This window comes from Culex quinquefasciatus, chromosome 2 (assembly GCF_015732765.1).
Source record: "Culex quinquefasciatus strain JHB chromosome 2, VPISU_Cqui_1.0_pri_paternal, whole genome shotgun sequence".
Classification (NCBI taxonomy): Eukaryota; Metazoa; Arthropoda; class Insecta; order Diptera; family Culicidae; genus Culex; species Culex quinquefasciatus.
In genome coordinates this window covers 27,417,323-27,431,773 of record NC_051862.1, presented here as the reverse complement: position 1 = coordinate 27,431,773, position 14,451 = coordinate 27,417,323, and the positions used below count along the sequence as shown (strand labels likewise).

The 14,451-nt window shown below is 37.6% G+C and overlaps 1 protein-coding gene across 3 annotated transcripts in view; it reads left to right on the top strand.

Moving 5' to 3' along the window:
- Nucleotides 1–14,451, top strand: part of LOC6048570 (zinc transporter 10) — a 47,815-nt gene that overhangs the window by 14,455 nt on the left and 18,909 nt on the right. For 2 of the 3 annotated variants that reach the window (XM_038252662.1, XM_038252664.1), the window contains exon 2: nucleotides 11,518–11,932. In XM_038252662.1, the coding sequence (XP_038108590.1) occupies nucleotides 11,744–11,932 (189 nt within the window). In that variant the 5' untranslated portion in view covers nucleotides 11,518–11,743. Of the gene's footprint in view, nucleotides 1–11,329; nucleotides 11,423–11,517; nucleotides 11,933–14,451 lie in introns of those variants that run through there. The other variant, XM_038252663.1, reaches the window with a different exon arrangement.

Genomic DNA, 14,451 nt, shown 5'->3' with positions numbered 1-14,451 from the left:
CTCCAGCAAGCTTTCTGGCGGAAGTTGTTTTGAGAATTTTCCGTGTGGGACTGTCATCCCACACGGAAAATTCTTCCCAAATGGCAGGGTTGTATAGCAATTATGTTTAGTCTGTATATTTTGATGTGAAAAGTCTGTGCGAAATTTGTAAATCACCCCCCGCTACCACGCGAACGTCAACGTTGCTTGTTTGACAGACAAGATTGTCTGGCCGCTGTGCACTCACACAGCCGTGCGCGCTCACTTCCGCTGAAAAGGAAAGCTCATTCAGTGTTCGCCAACGTGAGGAGCGGTCGTGCGGTGGAAGAAGTTCCACGCAAACCGTGTGCGCAGTTGTTCTGCTCCGCGAAAAGTGCTCGCCCCGCCGTAAAGTTGTGAAGTCCCGCAGGAGGACGCCCGAAGTTAACGTCCTCAGAAGCATCTACCGTGGCTGGCCCTCGTCGGGAAGAAAAACCGGCACCGTCCGCCGGCGAGGTAATGAAATCTACTGCACGTGGGCATCTTTTGCACCTTTGCTCACGGAAACGAAAATTGTAGGGCCAAAAATGACGGACGACGATATTTGCACCGAAGGGACGAATCGGCACCGGAGCCGGCCTGCTGCCTTGGATCACTGGACGAAACACGCCGGCGCGCGCGGCATGTTGGGAGTGAACAATCTCCGCAAGATCAACGCAGGCGGGGAGAAAGTTTGGACGACGGCGGAGGCACGTGGAATCCGCTTGCTCCGCGGCGGTGCTCGTAAGTGGAAATGTTGGCCGGTCGGGCCTAGGTGAAGAATCCCGCGCGGACGCGGGCAAAGGGCGGCTCGCCACGCGGCAATTGGCGATCGTAGGGTGAGCAAGTGAGAGAGCAAGAGGAGGAGGCAAAGTGAGAAGAGCCGGGGAAGGAAAAAGAAGGAGGAAGAAGAAAACGGAAAAATGCTAGATGCCGAAAGGGCGCGTGGAGCACGAAAGAAGAAGAAAAGAGAGAGCAAGAAGAAGAGCATCAGGAAGATGTTGTACGCACACACACACACACACACACTCACACTCACACCATCAATCGGTTCAATACACATGTTAAAAGACGAATTTTGTGCTTGTTTTTCTTATTACTTGAGCTCAAGGAGTAGCCGGCAAAGAATTATTGTAACACCTATTTTGATTTTTTTTTTAATTTTTGCTTGGTTTTTTTCGTCTTATCAATCTCAGAGTTAATTTTGTTATGAAACATTCGCATCTGTTTCTACCTTTTCTCAATTTGTTAATTAAAACGTTGATTAAAACGTTTGCTATAAGCCTTTCCTATGAAGATCTGTCTACTAAACTAGTTCGTGGCTGGATTCGCGTGTTTCGATTGAATTGCTTTCCCTCCCTCCACAAGCCATTTGGCCGACTGACTTACATAAGTCGCGGATGGAGAAGAAATGATTGGCGCGCGAAAAATTCAAAGCCACCGAGGTCTGATGACTTTATCTGCATTAAAAAACGAGCATGTGTTCAAATGCACGAGATGCGGCGACAATGCCGGGCATTTTTGTGCACTTTTTGTTCACTTCCGACGTTTGGAATTGCTTTGAGATGGAATGCTAAAAACCCTGGCCTGGCTAGAAAGATTGGCGCAGATTGAGCCGTCGATGCGCTTTGTTTCTGTGGCGATCCTGAGGTGGACTTTGTCACCATGGATGTACCCGTCAGTGAATTTACTTAGTTCGAAACAGATGTCTAGACTGTTTGAATAATGTGGAATTTAAATCTCTGAGACAGAAATTAAATTGAGGGCATTGAATATGGAAAATATCGTCCTGGAAATATTGAAACAATATAATAATTTTGAATTAAACGTTCACGTTAACATTTTTTTAAGTGCCAAGGTCAGCCGAAAATTTAATTTTGGTATAGTTGGTCAAATATACTGCCATTTTAAGATTTAAAAATGCAACTTTAAAACACAAATTTATTAAAAAAAACACCATGCCAAAATTGCACCTGGTGCATTTAAAAGGGCTTCGGCAAAGTTGTAGGTACTGATGAGGACTATTCAGAATAATGTAGGTACTAACATTTTTTTCACAAAAAATCGACTTTCCAAAATTCATTTTTTTGTATGCTTTTTTGAAAAAAAATGGTGATTTTTTTTACTTTCGTTTTGTCTTTCTCATCTTACTGAGGAAAGGCTATAAAATCACTCGAAAATGATCTTCCTAATTCGACCTCGTAGACCCACCTTCACGTATACCTATCGACTCATAACTGAACAATTGTCTGTGCGTGTGTTTGGATGTGAGTCCGTGCACCCAAACAAATGCGCTCAATAATCTCCGGACTGGCTGAACCGTTTTGGACCGTTTCGGTCTCATTCGATCCGTCTTGGGGTCCCGGAAGATCCTAGTTAATATAATGAAGATTAGGAAAGTATTTCAAAAGTTATGCTAAAAACCAATTTGGCTTATGTTTAAAAGATTGTAAAATATTTAGTTTTTGTAAGAAAATCCGTCTTGCTATACATTTTTAGAAGGGAATTTGGAAGACCTTTCCAATGAGCCTAACATCGAAGATCTGAAAATCCTATCAAAAGTTATTAGCACTTAAGTGTTATTTATACACTTTCTGGAGGCCGGATCACAGATATTTCAATCAAAATGATGTCCGGGTTCATCATGTGACACGTCGTAAGTTAGGTAATAATAGTCAAATGAGCCTAAAACATCAAAGATATCTGATAACCCCATCGAAAGTTATGAGCACTTAAGTATTGTTTATGCACTCTTTTGAAGCCGGATCTCAGACATTTCGATGGAAACGATGTCAGGATCAATCATGCGACCTATCGTTGGATGCGTAATCCTATCAAACGAGTCCAATGATTAAAGATCTGACAACTCTATCGAGTTATGAGTTTATGAAGTTTTATTAAGAGAAAATTTGTAGGTTAGACATTTTTATTTTACAAAAAAAAACTTTATATTTATGTGAGGAAGGCAGATTACGGTTGATTAAGGAACTTTTTCGATATAATAATACCTCAATATAGGCTGAAAAAGACTGAGTAAATTTACATTTTTTTTCTGACCTATAAGCAAGGGTCCTGATTGCTCAAAATCAACCACTCCATTCCCGAGCACAAATAGCAAGCGACGCAATACTGCCCTGATGAATTCCTACCGTTTGTCACTCTATCACCATTCGCTCCCGAACACTCTCTTTTCTACTCTTCTCTCTCTCTCTGATCGGCTCAGTCTCCGAACGGTTCAGACAGGCCGATCGTCTCCGATCACTCTGAACTGAAAACATTTTTTCTCTGATGCGCTGCGTTATACTCATTGATTTGGGTTGCCTAAAATCAATGTTATCAATTAAATTGTGCATTTATTTTGATTTCATAACATTATAGATACCATTCAAAGAAACTTCCACCAAGAAAAAATCAAATTGATTGCAATCTGAGGGCGTGAAGACAAAAAGACTACCGCGCTGACATTTTGTGAGAGTGGCTCTTCGCTGAGCATGGTAGTGTGTGAGCAGAGCCGTACCTTGGGTCCACGGCGCCCTTGGCGAAGCATCAATTTGGCGCCCCTCCCAAATTTACAAGAAATTTGAAATTGAGGTTAATTTTCAATGATTGCTTCAATGAGTTTTGATTTTATAATTGCAATTGGAGACCTTAATATGGTTAAATTCAGAAACACAGTTATTTATAAATTTTTATGTTTAATTTTTAAATAATATTAGACAGGTTGATTTGAAAATTCATTGTGGGAATTGCGTTGGCTGAATCTTTCTCAGATTTCATAACACGATAATGAAAGCTAGGTTTTGTTTTTTATTAATTTATTTTTCAGATAAATGCACAGAATTGAACTATAAATGTTGCTTTAATTTGTGGGCAAATTTGAATTTTTTTCTAAGCCTGTATCAATCTGATCTAGTATTAAATTTATTGTATAAGCAAAGAACTTTACCGGATTCGTAAAATAATTAGTTGATTTGGCTTTGGATTTCATTTTGGTGCAATTAGAAAAAAGAAAAAAATCTTCTTCAAAATAAAAAAAATAATTAGTCGATGCCCGTGTCCTCTTTTGTTTTATCTAGATAGGAATCCCAGCAAGCTTAGTACAAAAGAGCAAACCGGCATCGAAGTATAATTTTTCAACATGCAGCGGCAGAACCATATTTCGTCAAAATCAATTAAAGATCATTCAAAATCCAGCGCAATTCATGATGAAACTTATTTGGGCAAAATATCAAGATAAGAAATTTTTATTCATTTTAAGTGATTCGCCCATACGAGGCTTGAGAATATTTATCATAATTTTATATTTATAATTATATTTTGCATTGATTTTTTTGATCGGTATATTTTTAATTCGTGATATTAAATTTTATGTTTCAGAAAATTATTTTTTTAAGCAAAGCTATATCAATGTTTTCAAACCTTGAAAAAATATATTTTTTTTTGTTTTTAACTGAAAAAAAAAATTGAATCGTTTCTCATTACCAAAGCTTTTTAGACGATTAAAAAAGTAAACAACACCGGTTAAGCTGAAACTGAAAAAGTGATGTTTAGATCATTTTGTGTGCCCTGAAAAATATTTTTTTTCTAGAAAAAATAATGTTGGTCTTATAAGTGAAAATTTAAAGCAGTTTTCCTATTTCAAAACAGTAGTATTTAAAAAAAAGCGTAGGCAAATTTCAATGCACGAATTTGCATTTAAAAGCGGTGTATGCACTTCGAAAGGAATCGGTCAAGAAAAATTTCAAATGACCGATTCTTAGCGAAGCTACACCAAAATGTCACAGTTTTCAATTTTCAATATGATTTTTAATATGAAAAAAATCATTTTTGTTATGATGCAATAATTGCAATCAGCTTTAAATTCGTTTTCTTACCTTAAAAGTCAAGAACATTGACCAAAAGTGGTCTGCAAGCCATTGTACGGGAGAGGAGTTTTTTCACAAATCTGCTCCTTTCGTTGTCCCGTCACGAAAAGAAATGGCTGGCAAAAACTCAAATTTCATCCAATTCTTTCAGTTCAAGGAGCAAAAGATTCGTTTTTTAATTTGTGATAATGTGTAGAAGAGCAAAAGTTTTTAAAAATCAAACTGGCAAAACTATAGCGATTTTTGTAGTGTGCCTTTTCAAAGTCCAGTTTTACGATGTTGTCCCGTCACGCTACATTTTTATTTCAGGGGAAGCACAGGTACTATATGGTTCATTCTGCATGATATTTCTTTGTAGGAAAATCAATTATCTTTCCAAATATGTAATAACATTGGGGGGTTTCTTCTTTTATTTTGCCACTACAGCCAAAACGCTGAAAAAAACTTGGAATTTTTTTGAAAAGGAGCCGAAGAATCGGTCAAATGGGCAGCAGCGGCAGCGAAAGCAAGCCAGAGAGGGTGAATAAGAGCCCAAAAAAAACGCTCCCTTTCCTTTGTTCTGCTGTTCGTAAAGCTGAGGGGGGGCGACATAAACTTTGAAAAATATTTGCAACGGCCTAAAATGTAAAAATAATTCCAATTTCAAAGAAGCTCGAAATATGACCATCATTTTTGGCTGATTGTGATTTACATCCAAATTAAAATAACATATAGTTGTAAATTTTTGTAGTCTGGAAGGTATTACTTAAACTTCTTTATACAATGTTCCAAACTTTAATGCTGTATTCATTTTGAGAAGCTCTTTTAGAACTCCTTGAACTTTCTGCCACTTGAGCGCCCCTTCTTTGATAAAAAAATAAATTTTCAAAAACACTTCGGTAGAAATATTCATATTATTGATTTTAACGCACCCAAATCATATTTTTTTTTATATTTTAAACCAAATTATCTAGTTATTTATAGTTCTACTTTATAATTTAGCACCCATTCTGTTGCAAATACCTAATGAGAATGTTATAGCTGACATGAAAATTTTGTACTATCATCGATTTCGGCGCCCTCCAAGGGCTGGCGCCCTTGGCGGTCGCCAACTGCGCCAACCCCTAGGTACGGCGCTGTGTGTGAGTGTCGTCGAGCGACGGAGCAGGCAAATATTTTCACGATGTATTTGTTCGCTGAGTGAATAGTTCGGGCCACTCGCTGGCTGCTTGCGAGACTCATTCGCTCATGAATGCTAGCGGGTTGGAATAGAGGAGAAAATCGTGACGTCAGAAATGAACACAAATCACTCAAAGTTCATTTTGTGAGTGACTTTAACATTTTGGCCTAGTTTGACAGCTATCTCGTTCCCAGGTTTTCTGTGGGAGAGAAAAGGAGGCGAATACTTTATGAAAATCATAACTGTCAAAATTCCTAGCCTCCAAATTTTGTCGCGAGTTGCTTTTCTCCTCTATAGGCGACGAATGGATAGGCGATGGTTTCTGTTCATTGAACCGAAAATCAGGACCTTTGCCTATAGACAAATTCAGCGAAAGCTCAACGCTGCTTTTTGATGGTGAGAGATTTGACAGCTCCCATACTAAATGTCTGGATTTTCATACTTTTTGTTAATTTTCTTTTAAAATAAAATACTTAACATATGAAAACTATATATTTTTGGTGCCCAAAATTCCTGCTGAATCGAATGGTGTACTTATCTCGATTGCAAATTTTCCGAACAGTTTTTATTTTAATAATATTCTAGACACATTTTGTGCACCTAATCAATCAATACTTTTATCATAAATAATCATTTTATTGCTTAAAAATTGAGTTTTCCTGAGCTCCCATATTCAAATACATGGAAGCTGTCATTTCTAACACCATTGGCCACCTAGCGGCCATTTCAAACTGGATTCGTCTATAAGAACACCCACACTGAAAGAAAGGCACATAGTAACATCACATGTTTTGCGCATGAATCCGCCCCATTCAACTTCGCATGTGAATGTCATGTGTAAATCACATACAAAATTTTCATAGCACCACATGCTAAATTCAAATGAAAAACACGTTAGCTTCATGTGACGACGCACATGAATTTGGAAAGCTTTTCTCATGAATTTGCAATGATTTTTTAGTGGAAAACAAATGGTTTTCTAGTCGTTTTTAGGTGTCTTAAAAAATAAAAGGAAATTTCTTCAAATAAATTTATTTCACGAATTCCTTTAAATACAACTTTTATTACTATCATCATTTTATTTTTTTTAAATATTTGTATCACATAACAGAGCACATTTCGCTTCACTGATATTAAACGTTAGGCCCGATTAAAAGGTTACAAGCGGAACTTGTACTTGATCGTCTTGGATCATTTTTGCTCGATCAGCTTGAACCCTCTGGAAACGACTTGACTGTAGCGGTTCACCGGTCCAGCAGGGCATAATATTTGAGCGCCTCGATGATAATGTATGGCCAAAACTTGCGCCACTTGTGAGAAATCCTCGGGTAGATCCGCATAACACCATCGGAACCGAGCTCCGCTTGCAACCTTGTAGCTCCAGATCAGGAGCAGATTCCAAAGATGACCGCTATCCGGAATTTGCTCTTCTGAAAAAAAAAAGTTTAACCTGCATTAATTTGGAAAAACTTACCTGTTTCCTTTCTTTTCTCTTACCACCAGCGTTAAAGCTCAAGTTCAAACCACAATATTTAAACTAACTCAAGAAATTTGTTTCCTGAATAAAATTTTCAATACCGAACGCAAATTTTGAACCACCATCGTCCGTGGCCCTCTTACTAATGAAGAATTTTTCGCCAAACACATTCTAAAACCAAAGCATTTCATTCTAACGTGATTTTCACTTCGAAATCAAAGGAAATGTCGAATGGGGCCAATCGATGTGAAATTCATTTGAACCTGAGGTGAAATTCATGCGAAAAAAGAGTGGAAGTTTTCTCGCTAACGATCAGCTGGTTTTAAATTATTTTCACATCCATTTAAAATGTAAAACATGTGAGAGCCATGGGAAAAGCACGTGAATTTATCGTGTTGATTTTTGGAGACTCTCACGTGAAAAATCACTTGAGATTACTATGCTGGTTTCTTTCAGTGCAAAGCGATCTGCAGTACTCACCAACACATACAATAGGGACGTGGCGTTACATCGTGCTGCCATCTGTTTTTTTTTAAGCGCAAGAGTGGAAAAGTGCTGAGTCATCGTCTAAAAATAGACGGCGTCCTTTCTCGCCCAGCAAAATGAAGTCGATAAAGTAGTCGGTTTCGATGGAGAAAAAGTGGAAAATGTGGTCTAAAAATAGCGACGCCATCCCCCTATGCCGGCGCGTCCCCGAGCAACACTTCAAAGAGAAAAATATGTTGGTGCTCTGTCCCTCACAATTCATCAAGCGTCCATGGCGCGGTGTTAGCGTGTCGGATCAACAACCAAGGAGTTGTTGGTTCAATCCTCGTTCTGTTAAGGTTTTTTTTTTCTCGCAATACCAGCAAACAGCAGTCGGTAATGTCGATAATTGTCGGTAACGGGTAAAAATATCATACCTATGTATCGCAAAAAAAAATCATGAGGACAGATTTCATGCAGTATCTGGTATACTTATTATAAGTTGTGTACATCATAAGCTTTACCACTGATAGTCCTGTTTGTTTTTTATTTGGAAAACTATATGCAAATTTTAAGCAACTTTTGTTCTTCGAAAAAAATATAGCTCTTTTTAAAGTTTTGTTGCTTTTATGTTTGATTATTTTGTTTCCATTATTTTTGTTTATTTTCTCCTGATGTTATCATACTTTTTTCTACATACAGTCGACTCTCGATCTTGTTGCTATCAATATTGCTCCACCTGTCCATCAATTTTTCAGTCCCTCAAAAGCATGCTTTAATATTTTCGTTCTATAATTTGATACCTCTAACCTCGAAGGCCCCTTCAATATCGACACAGAGAGAGTCCACTGTATTTTAAAATTTGCCCACACAACTTAAAATAAAAACAATGCAGGATGATTGAATTATGTTTAGATTAGTGTACTTTTCATATTTTTTTTTCTTTAAATACGCCAAATATGTTTTGTAATAATTTATTGGAAGTGAAATATATGATAAAGCGAGTCTCCTACGAAAGGCCGAATCTCAAAAGGCCGAAATTCAAAAGGCCGAATTACTCGAAAGGCAGAATTCTCATAAGGCCGAATCCCAAAAGGCCGAATGCTCAAAAGGCCGATTCTCATAAGGCAAACAGCGCCCAAAAAGGCGGAAACGCATTCCAAATTTCGTTTGGCATGCGTTTCCGCCTTTTCGGGCGCGGATTGCTATTATTATTTTTAAAAACCATAGTTATTTTTTTTTTTGAGAGGGGGTTAAGCCCTGAGACTGCGTCAAAGTGGGTTCTCGTAGTATGAAGTGGTGTCCATGTGTAAAAATGTAAGCTTCAGTATTATACTGAAATCGTCGATTTCAATTCCTTGCCAAACAAGCATCAAACCTATGATACTCATTATGACAAAGCCCAGGGATTATTTTTATAAATCATAGTTATGTAACGAAAAATGGTATCGAAATAAAGAAGGCATAACTTTCTAGCATTGCTGCTAACTTAATTTTTAAAGTTTCTATTTGAATTGAATTCATTTAAGTACTTGGTGACGGATGATCAAATTTCGGTTATCGTCACCATAGTTCAATAAACAATAAGATTGAAACACTTTTGAAATGCTTTAATTAATTCTACTCTACTCACTTGCATGCTTGGTAACAATATCGGTAAAGATAAACAGAATGTACTCATTATGTACACAGAAAAAAATATGTAAATTTACACAGCACGTAATTGCTGTTTCTGATGTAAACTCACTCAATGTAATGTTGAGATATGATGTAAAGAGCAAAAAGTCATGGAAATTACTCTAATGTAAATCTAAATCTAATGTAATTCATGAATCTAATGGAAACGTTGAGCATGGAACCTTAAATCTGATGAATTTCTACCCGGGTTCAGCTTCCTGTAAATTCTCATTTAATGTAAATCATATATCCAATGTATTTCTGCCAAACATTGACTTCAAAACTACCCGAACTAAAAATAGTAATATTTGGTTCTCTTTCTATCGCTCTCATACTTCGCTGGCCCACTGCCTGAGTCCGACCTGAACAAGTTGATGCTTTAGCCGCTCGTTTATAAAATGCGAAGATGTCTCAGTCGGCAGCGGGTAGCAGCAGTAACACCGAACATCCTACCCGTCGTCCGTTCGATTCCAGTCCAGCGTTATTCCATTTGGCCGTCGACGAGAAAGCGTCCGTCCCTTACCTGTGAAACAACTTTTTAAAATCCGAATTTCATTTTGCTGCCCGCTTCAATAATTTTAAAATAGAACATAGGCCACACCCTTTTCCTACTACAATCCAAGTCGAGCTTCTCATTCCCATTGGCCAATCAGAATTAGTTGATTTGAACTAATGTAAATTCCAAAAGTAATGTAAATTCCAAAACTAATGTAAATTTTCAAAACTAATGTAAATTTCCAATGAATCTAATGTAAATTTCCAATGAACCTAATGTAAATATACATCATTTATCATGATACCTTTTGGTACATGATAAATAATGTAAATTTACAGAAATATTTTTTTCTGTGTACTTATTTCGCTTTGAATTACAAAAAACTCAGTTTGTTAGTTTACTGTATCTCTGAACATCATAATCAATGAAAATCGTGAAAATATGAACAAAATTCTAGATTCCATAATCATTCTACCTTTCAAGACATTCGGCCTTATGAGACGTTCTGCCTTCTGAGCTAAAGACAAAATTTGGCATTTTGAATTTCGGCCTTCCGAGATTCTGCCATTTGAGTTTCGACCTTTTGAGGCAATCCCGATAATGCGGTGTTAAAAACCCATTATAATTAAAATTAGGGAAAAAATAGACAAATTCGACAACGAGAATTCAACTTCCACGTACTAATGACACCACATTTGTGACAATTGTCAGGGTTAATGTTCCATTCGTGAGGTTTTACACCAGCACAACATATCATCATTAACTTCCATTTCGCACGCTAATTTGCAATAATGAACCTTCAACTTGTCATGTTAATCCTCCATATGTATCATTGCTGTCTCACCAGAAAAAAAAAAAACAGATGATTCTTATTCACCCCCCAAGTTCACTCGACCATGAAATTAATCCCCAAAAACATGACCAAAAATTCCAGGCCCTCTCGCAGCGGGAGGGATTATTCCGTGTGCGTCAGTATTCCAAATTTTATTTGTAGTCTTGCTTCTTTGCATGTACCAAACGAGGAATTTCTTCCAAGAATTTCATAATTTTTTTTCGCAATCATTACTCACTTGAAAGCCAATAAAAAAAAATAACAGATTTAGCACGAAGAGGGCAAAGGGCTTCAATCTCATCGTCGCCATCAACATCATCTTTCCGTACCTGCTGGCGATAAGCCTGCTCGAAACCGGCTTATCTTATCAGTCAGCTAGTGGCAGTCTACCTAAGCTGACTAGCTGGCTAGAGGAACTTTGAAAACATTCAGCCGTGGACAGGCTCGCTGGCAGGTAGTACCTCAACTAGTCATAACTTATGAACTGTGATAAGGTTTTTTGCTGCTTCTTCTAATCTAACAAATCCATTTTTGTTGTTGTTGTTGCAGATCTTCCACGTGCTCCAGATGATTGGGACCAACGACGCCATTCGTGCGCTGGAGCTGAAAGTGTTTGGAAGCAGGAGCAGCAGCTCGTCGAACGATGTGTTAACAGTGTTCAAACAGTGATTTTTTTGTTTTTACTTAAGTCAAAGGAATATCATAACCAGTGCCAAAAAGTTACTCGAAAGTGTGTGTGTTCTAACAAAGAGCGAAGAATTTTGCGGGAGGAAAAATGCCGATGAAGGAGTGGATTTACCGGCTTCAGCCGGTCCAGCTGTACATCGTGCTGGTGCTTTCGATCGTGTACTTCCTGGTACAGCTGTTCCTGAGTCACATTTCGCATGCCCTGGTTCTGCTGGTGGATTCCTACCACATGCTGTGCAATATCATTGCCCTGAGCGGGTGCATTCTGACGATTAAGGTGAGTTTAGACATTTTTATTGTAGAATTGTAAGTCTTAGCTAAGTTATTTCGGAATACTTAAAGCTGAATCGGAAGTCCAACTAATTCCACGACCAGACGATTAGCACGATGGATCGTCGTCCGTTTAAAGTGCCTCCATTTAAGTGGACAATTATAAGTTACAAACCAATTTCAAACCGCTACCGCCCTCTGCCGTCAACTATATGGACCGGTTTCGGCTTGGCTCGTGACTGTATGCCGTGGCGTAAGTCCAATCGTAGATCAATTAAATTGAAATGTGACTTGGCGTACGCCCGATCGGTAACTGACCGTTTGTAACATTGAACTTGAAACGCAGCACATTAAGGCGCTGACATTGTGTGCATATCATTTTCATTTGGTTTGCATATCAATTCGGATTGCCGCAAATCACGGTGGCACGTTCCTGTTGGAAGTGATTGGTATCCGGGATGGATGGTTTGCCTTTTTTTTCTTCTTCTCAATTTCTAGACGTAATAATGAAGCCTGATTGAGAGATGAGTTGATATAAATCCAGACGCTTAGATGAGGGTAACTACATTCTGTCTGTAGTGATAATGCAAATTTATTGCCTCTCTTTCAACAGGATCCGGGCAGTTTTCATTCATTACATTTTTTCAAGGTTAGTTTATTTCTAACTGCTCATTAAAGTGTCTGGCACACTTCTAGAGAGTGAATGTAATTCGAAACCTCAAAAAATCTATGATACCGTCATCTAGGGCGAATCGGGAAACATACAGAAGTTGTAGTCATATTTTTGTTAATAGATTGATATTTTTGATTGATTTCGATTAGATCAAACACAAAAAAATAGTGCATCGATTTTCAAATTTGAACCTTTTATGTGCTCTAAAACTGCTGTCCATATTTAGACTGTAGTCCTAAAACTCCCCAGTTAAAATTCTGAGCCTCAGAATAATTTCGGAAAATGCTTTAGGCTTGATGATGCCAAGGTTTCTTAATTTTATAATTTACAGTAACGCGATACTGATAATAGTTATCTCAAAATTTCTACAAATTCACAAAAATTGTAGATTTTTCAAGTGTTCTAATCTTTTTTTTTGTATTGCTCTTCTTAAATGTCGTACTCGAGTGCAACTGCCTCCATGTACACAAAAGTGGTTTATTTGAGCTAAGGAAAACATATCTACAAAGTTCAATTGCTATAGGAGAGGTTGGAATAAAAAAGTACAAGAAAAAATCCAGTTTTGAGCTGTAATTGCTCTTATAAATTTTTAAAGTTATGTTTTTTTAGGGCAGGCGGGTTTTGAAAATCCTCGAAAAAAGCTACGTCTTGGATGGCGCCTAACAGTAATTATCTTCAACAATGTAAATCAAAAATACATAATGATTAGTTTCCGTAGAAAAAGCCTAGTGCGAAAAAATCTGATCGATTTAGTGTCTTAGGCAAAGTTTGAGGTACTGATTAGAACTTTAGTAAAAAGCCGCATTTTAAATAAATACAAATAAAATTGGATAAAATTGTTAAAATTAAAAAAAAGTTACTTAATCCCCCTTTAGGTGGTTGGTGCCTTCCTCTCATTTATAGTGATTCCAACCCCCCTAAGGTGTCCACATGTTTATGGATCTCCCCTAACGATCGCAGCACCTAAGAGGTCCTAATAAAAATAAGTGATGAGTAAAAAAACACACTACCTACAGACATTTTGTCAAGATTATACACACACGGCCTTTGAGGAAAATGGCATCTCTCTACACGGCTTTTTCGTGGCGATCAGACCCGTCCAGTTGAGGTTATGTAAATTCAGACCATTTTTTAAACTGCTTGTTATTTAAGATAGGTAAGTCAGATATTGAAAATTCTTACTCCACCTAAAAGGTCTTCTCATATGCATTCTAAAAATATATAACATGTGAGGGTCTCATGAAAAAAAAAACACCCTTTTTACCATAATTTTAATTTAATATGAAACAGTTTTTTTAACATAACTTTTTAAATACATGATAAAACTGCATGAATTTAAATAGCAACTTAGGGGACGTTAAGACGGATCGATTAAAACCATTCCAGCCAAAATCGGTTAAGCCTGTGACGAGATATTCCAGTAACATTGATTTGGTACACATGTCTACATACAGCCAAACACACAGACATTTGCTCAGCTGGTGATTCTGATTCGATATGTACAAATGAAAGTAGGTCTGGGAGGTTAATTAAAAAGTTCATTTTCCGAGTGATTTCATAGCCTTTCCTCAGTAAGGTGAGGAAGGCAAAAAGTGTGGATCAGAAAATTTCACGAAAGATTCACTTTTTGATATTGACAAGCAGAGGAATCGTTTCTAAGATATGATCATTGAAAATTGATTGCTATGTTGACACTTCAAAAACTGCCATGTTATTGGTTCTTTATAGGGGAAGGTGGGGCAAGACGACCATATGGGGCAAGAGGAACAATCGCTCGTACGGCCGTGATTTTTACAATTTTGATTATTTCCAGTATGAGAAATTGTTGCTAGCAATGCCATTAGCTGATTCTA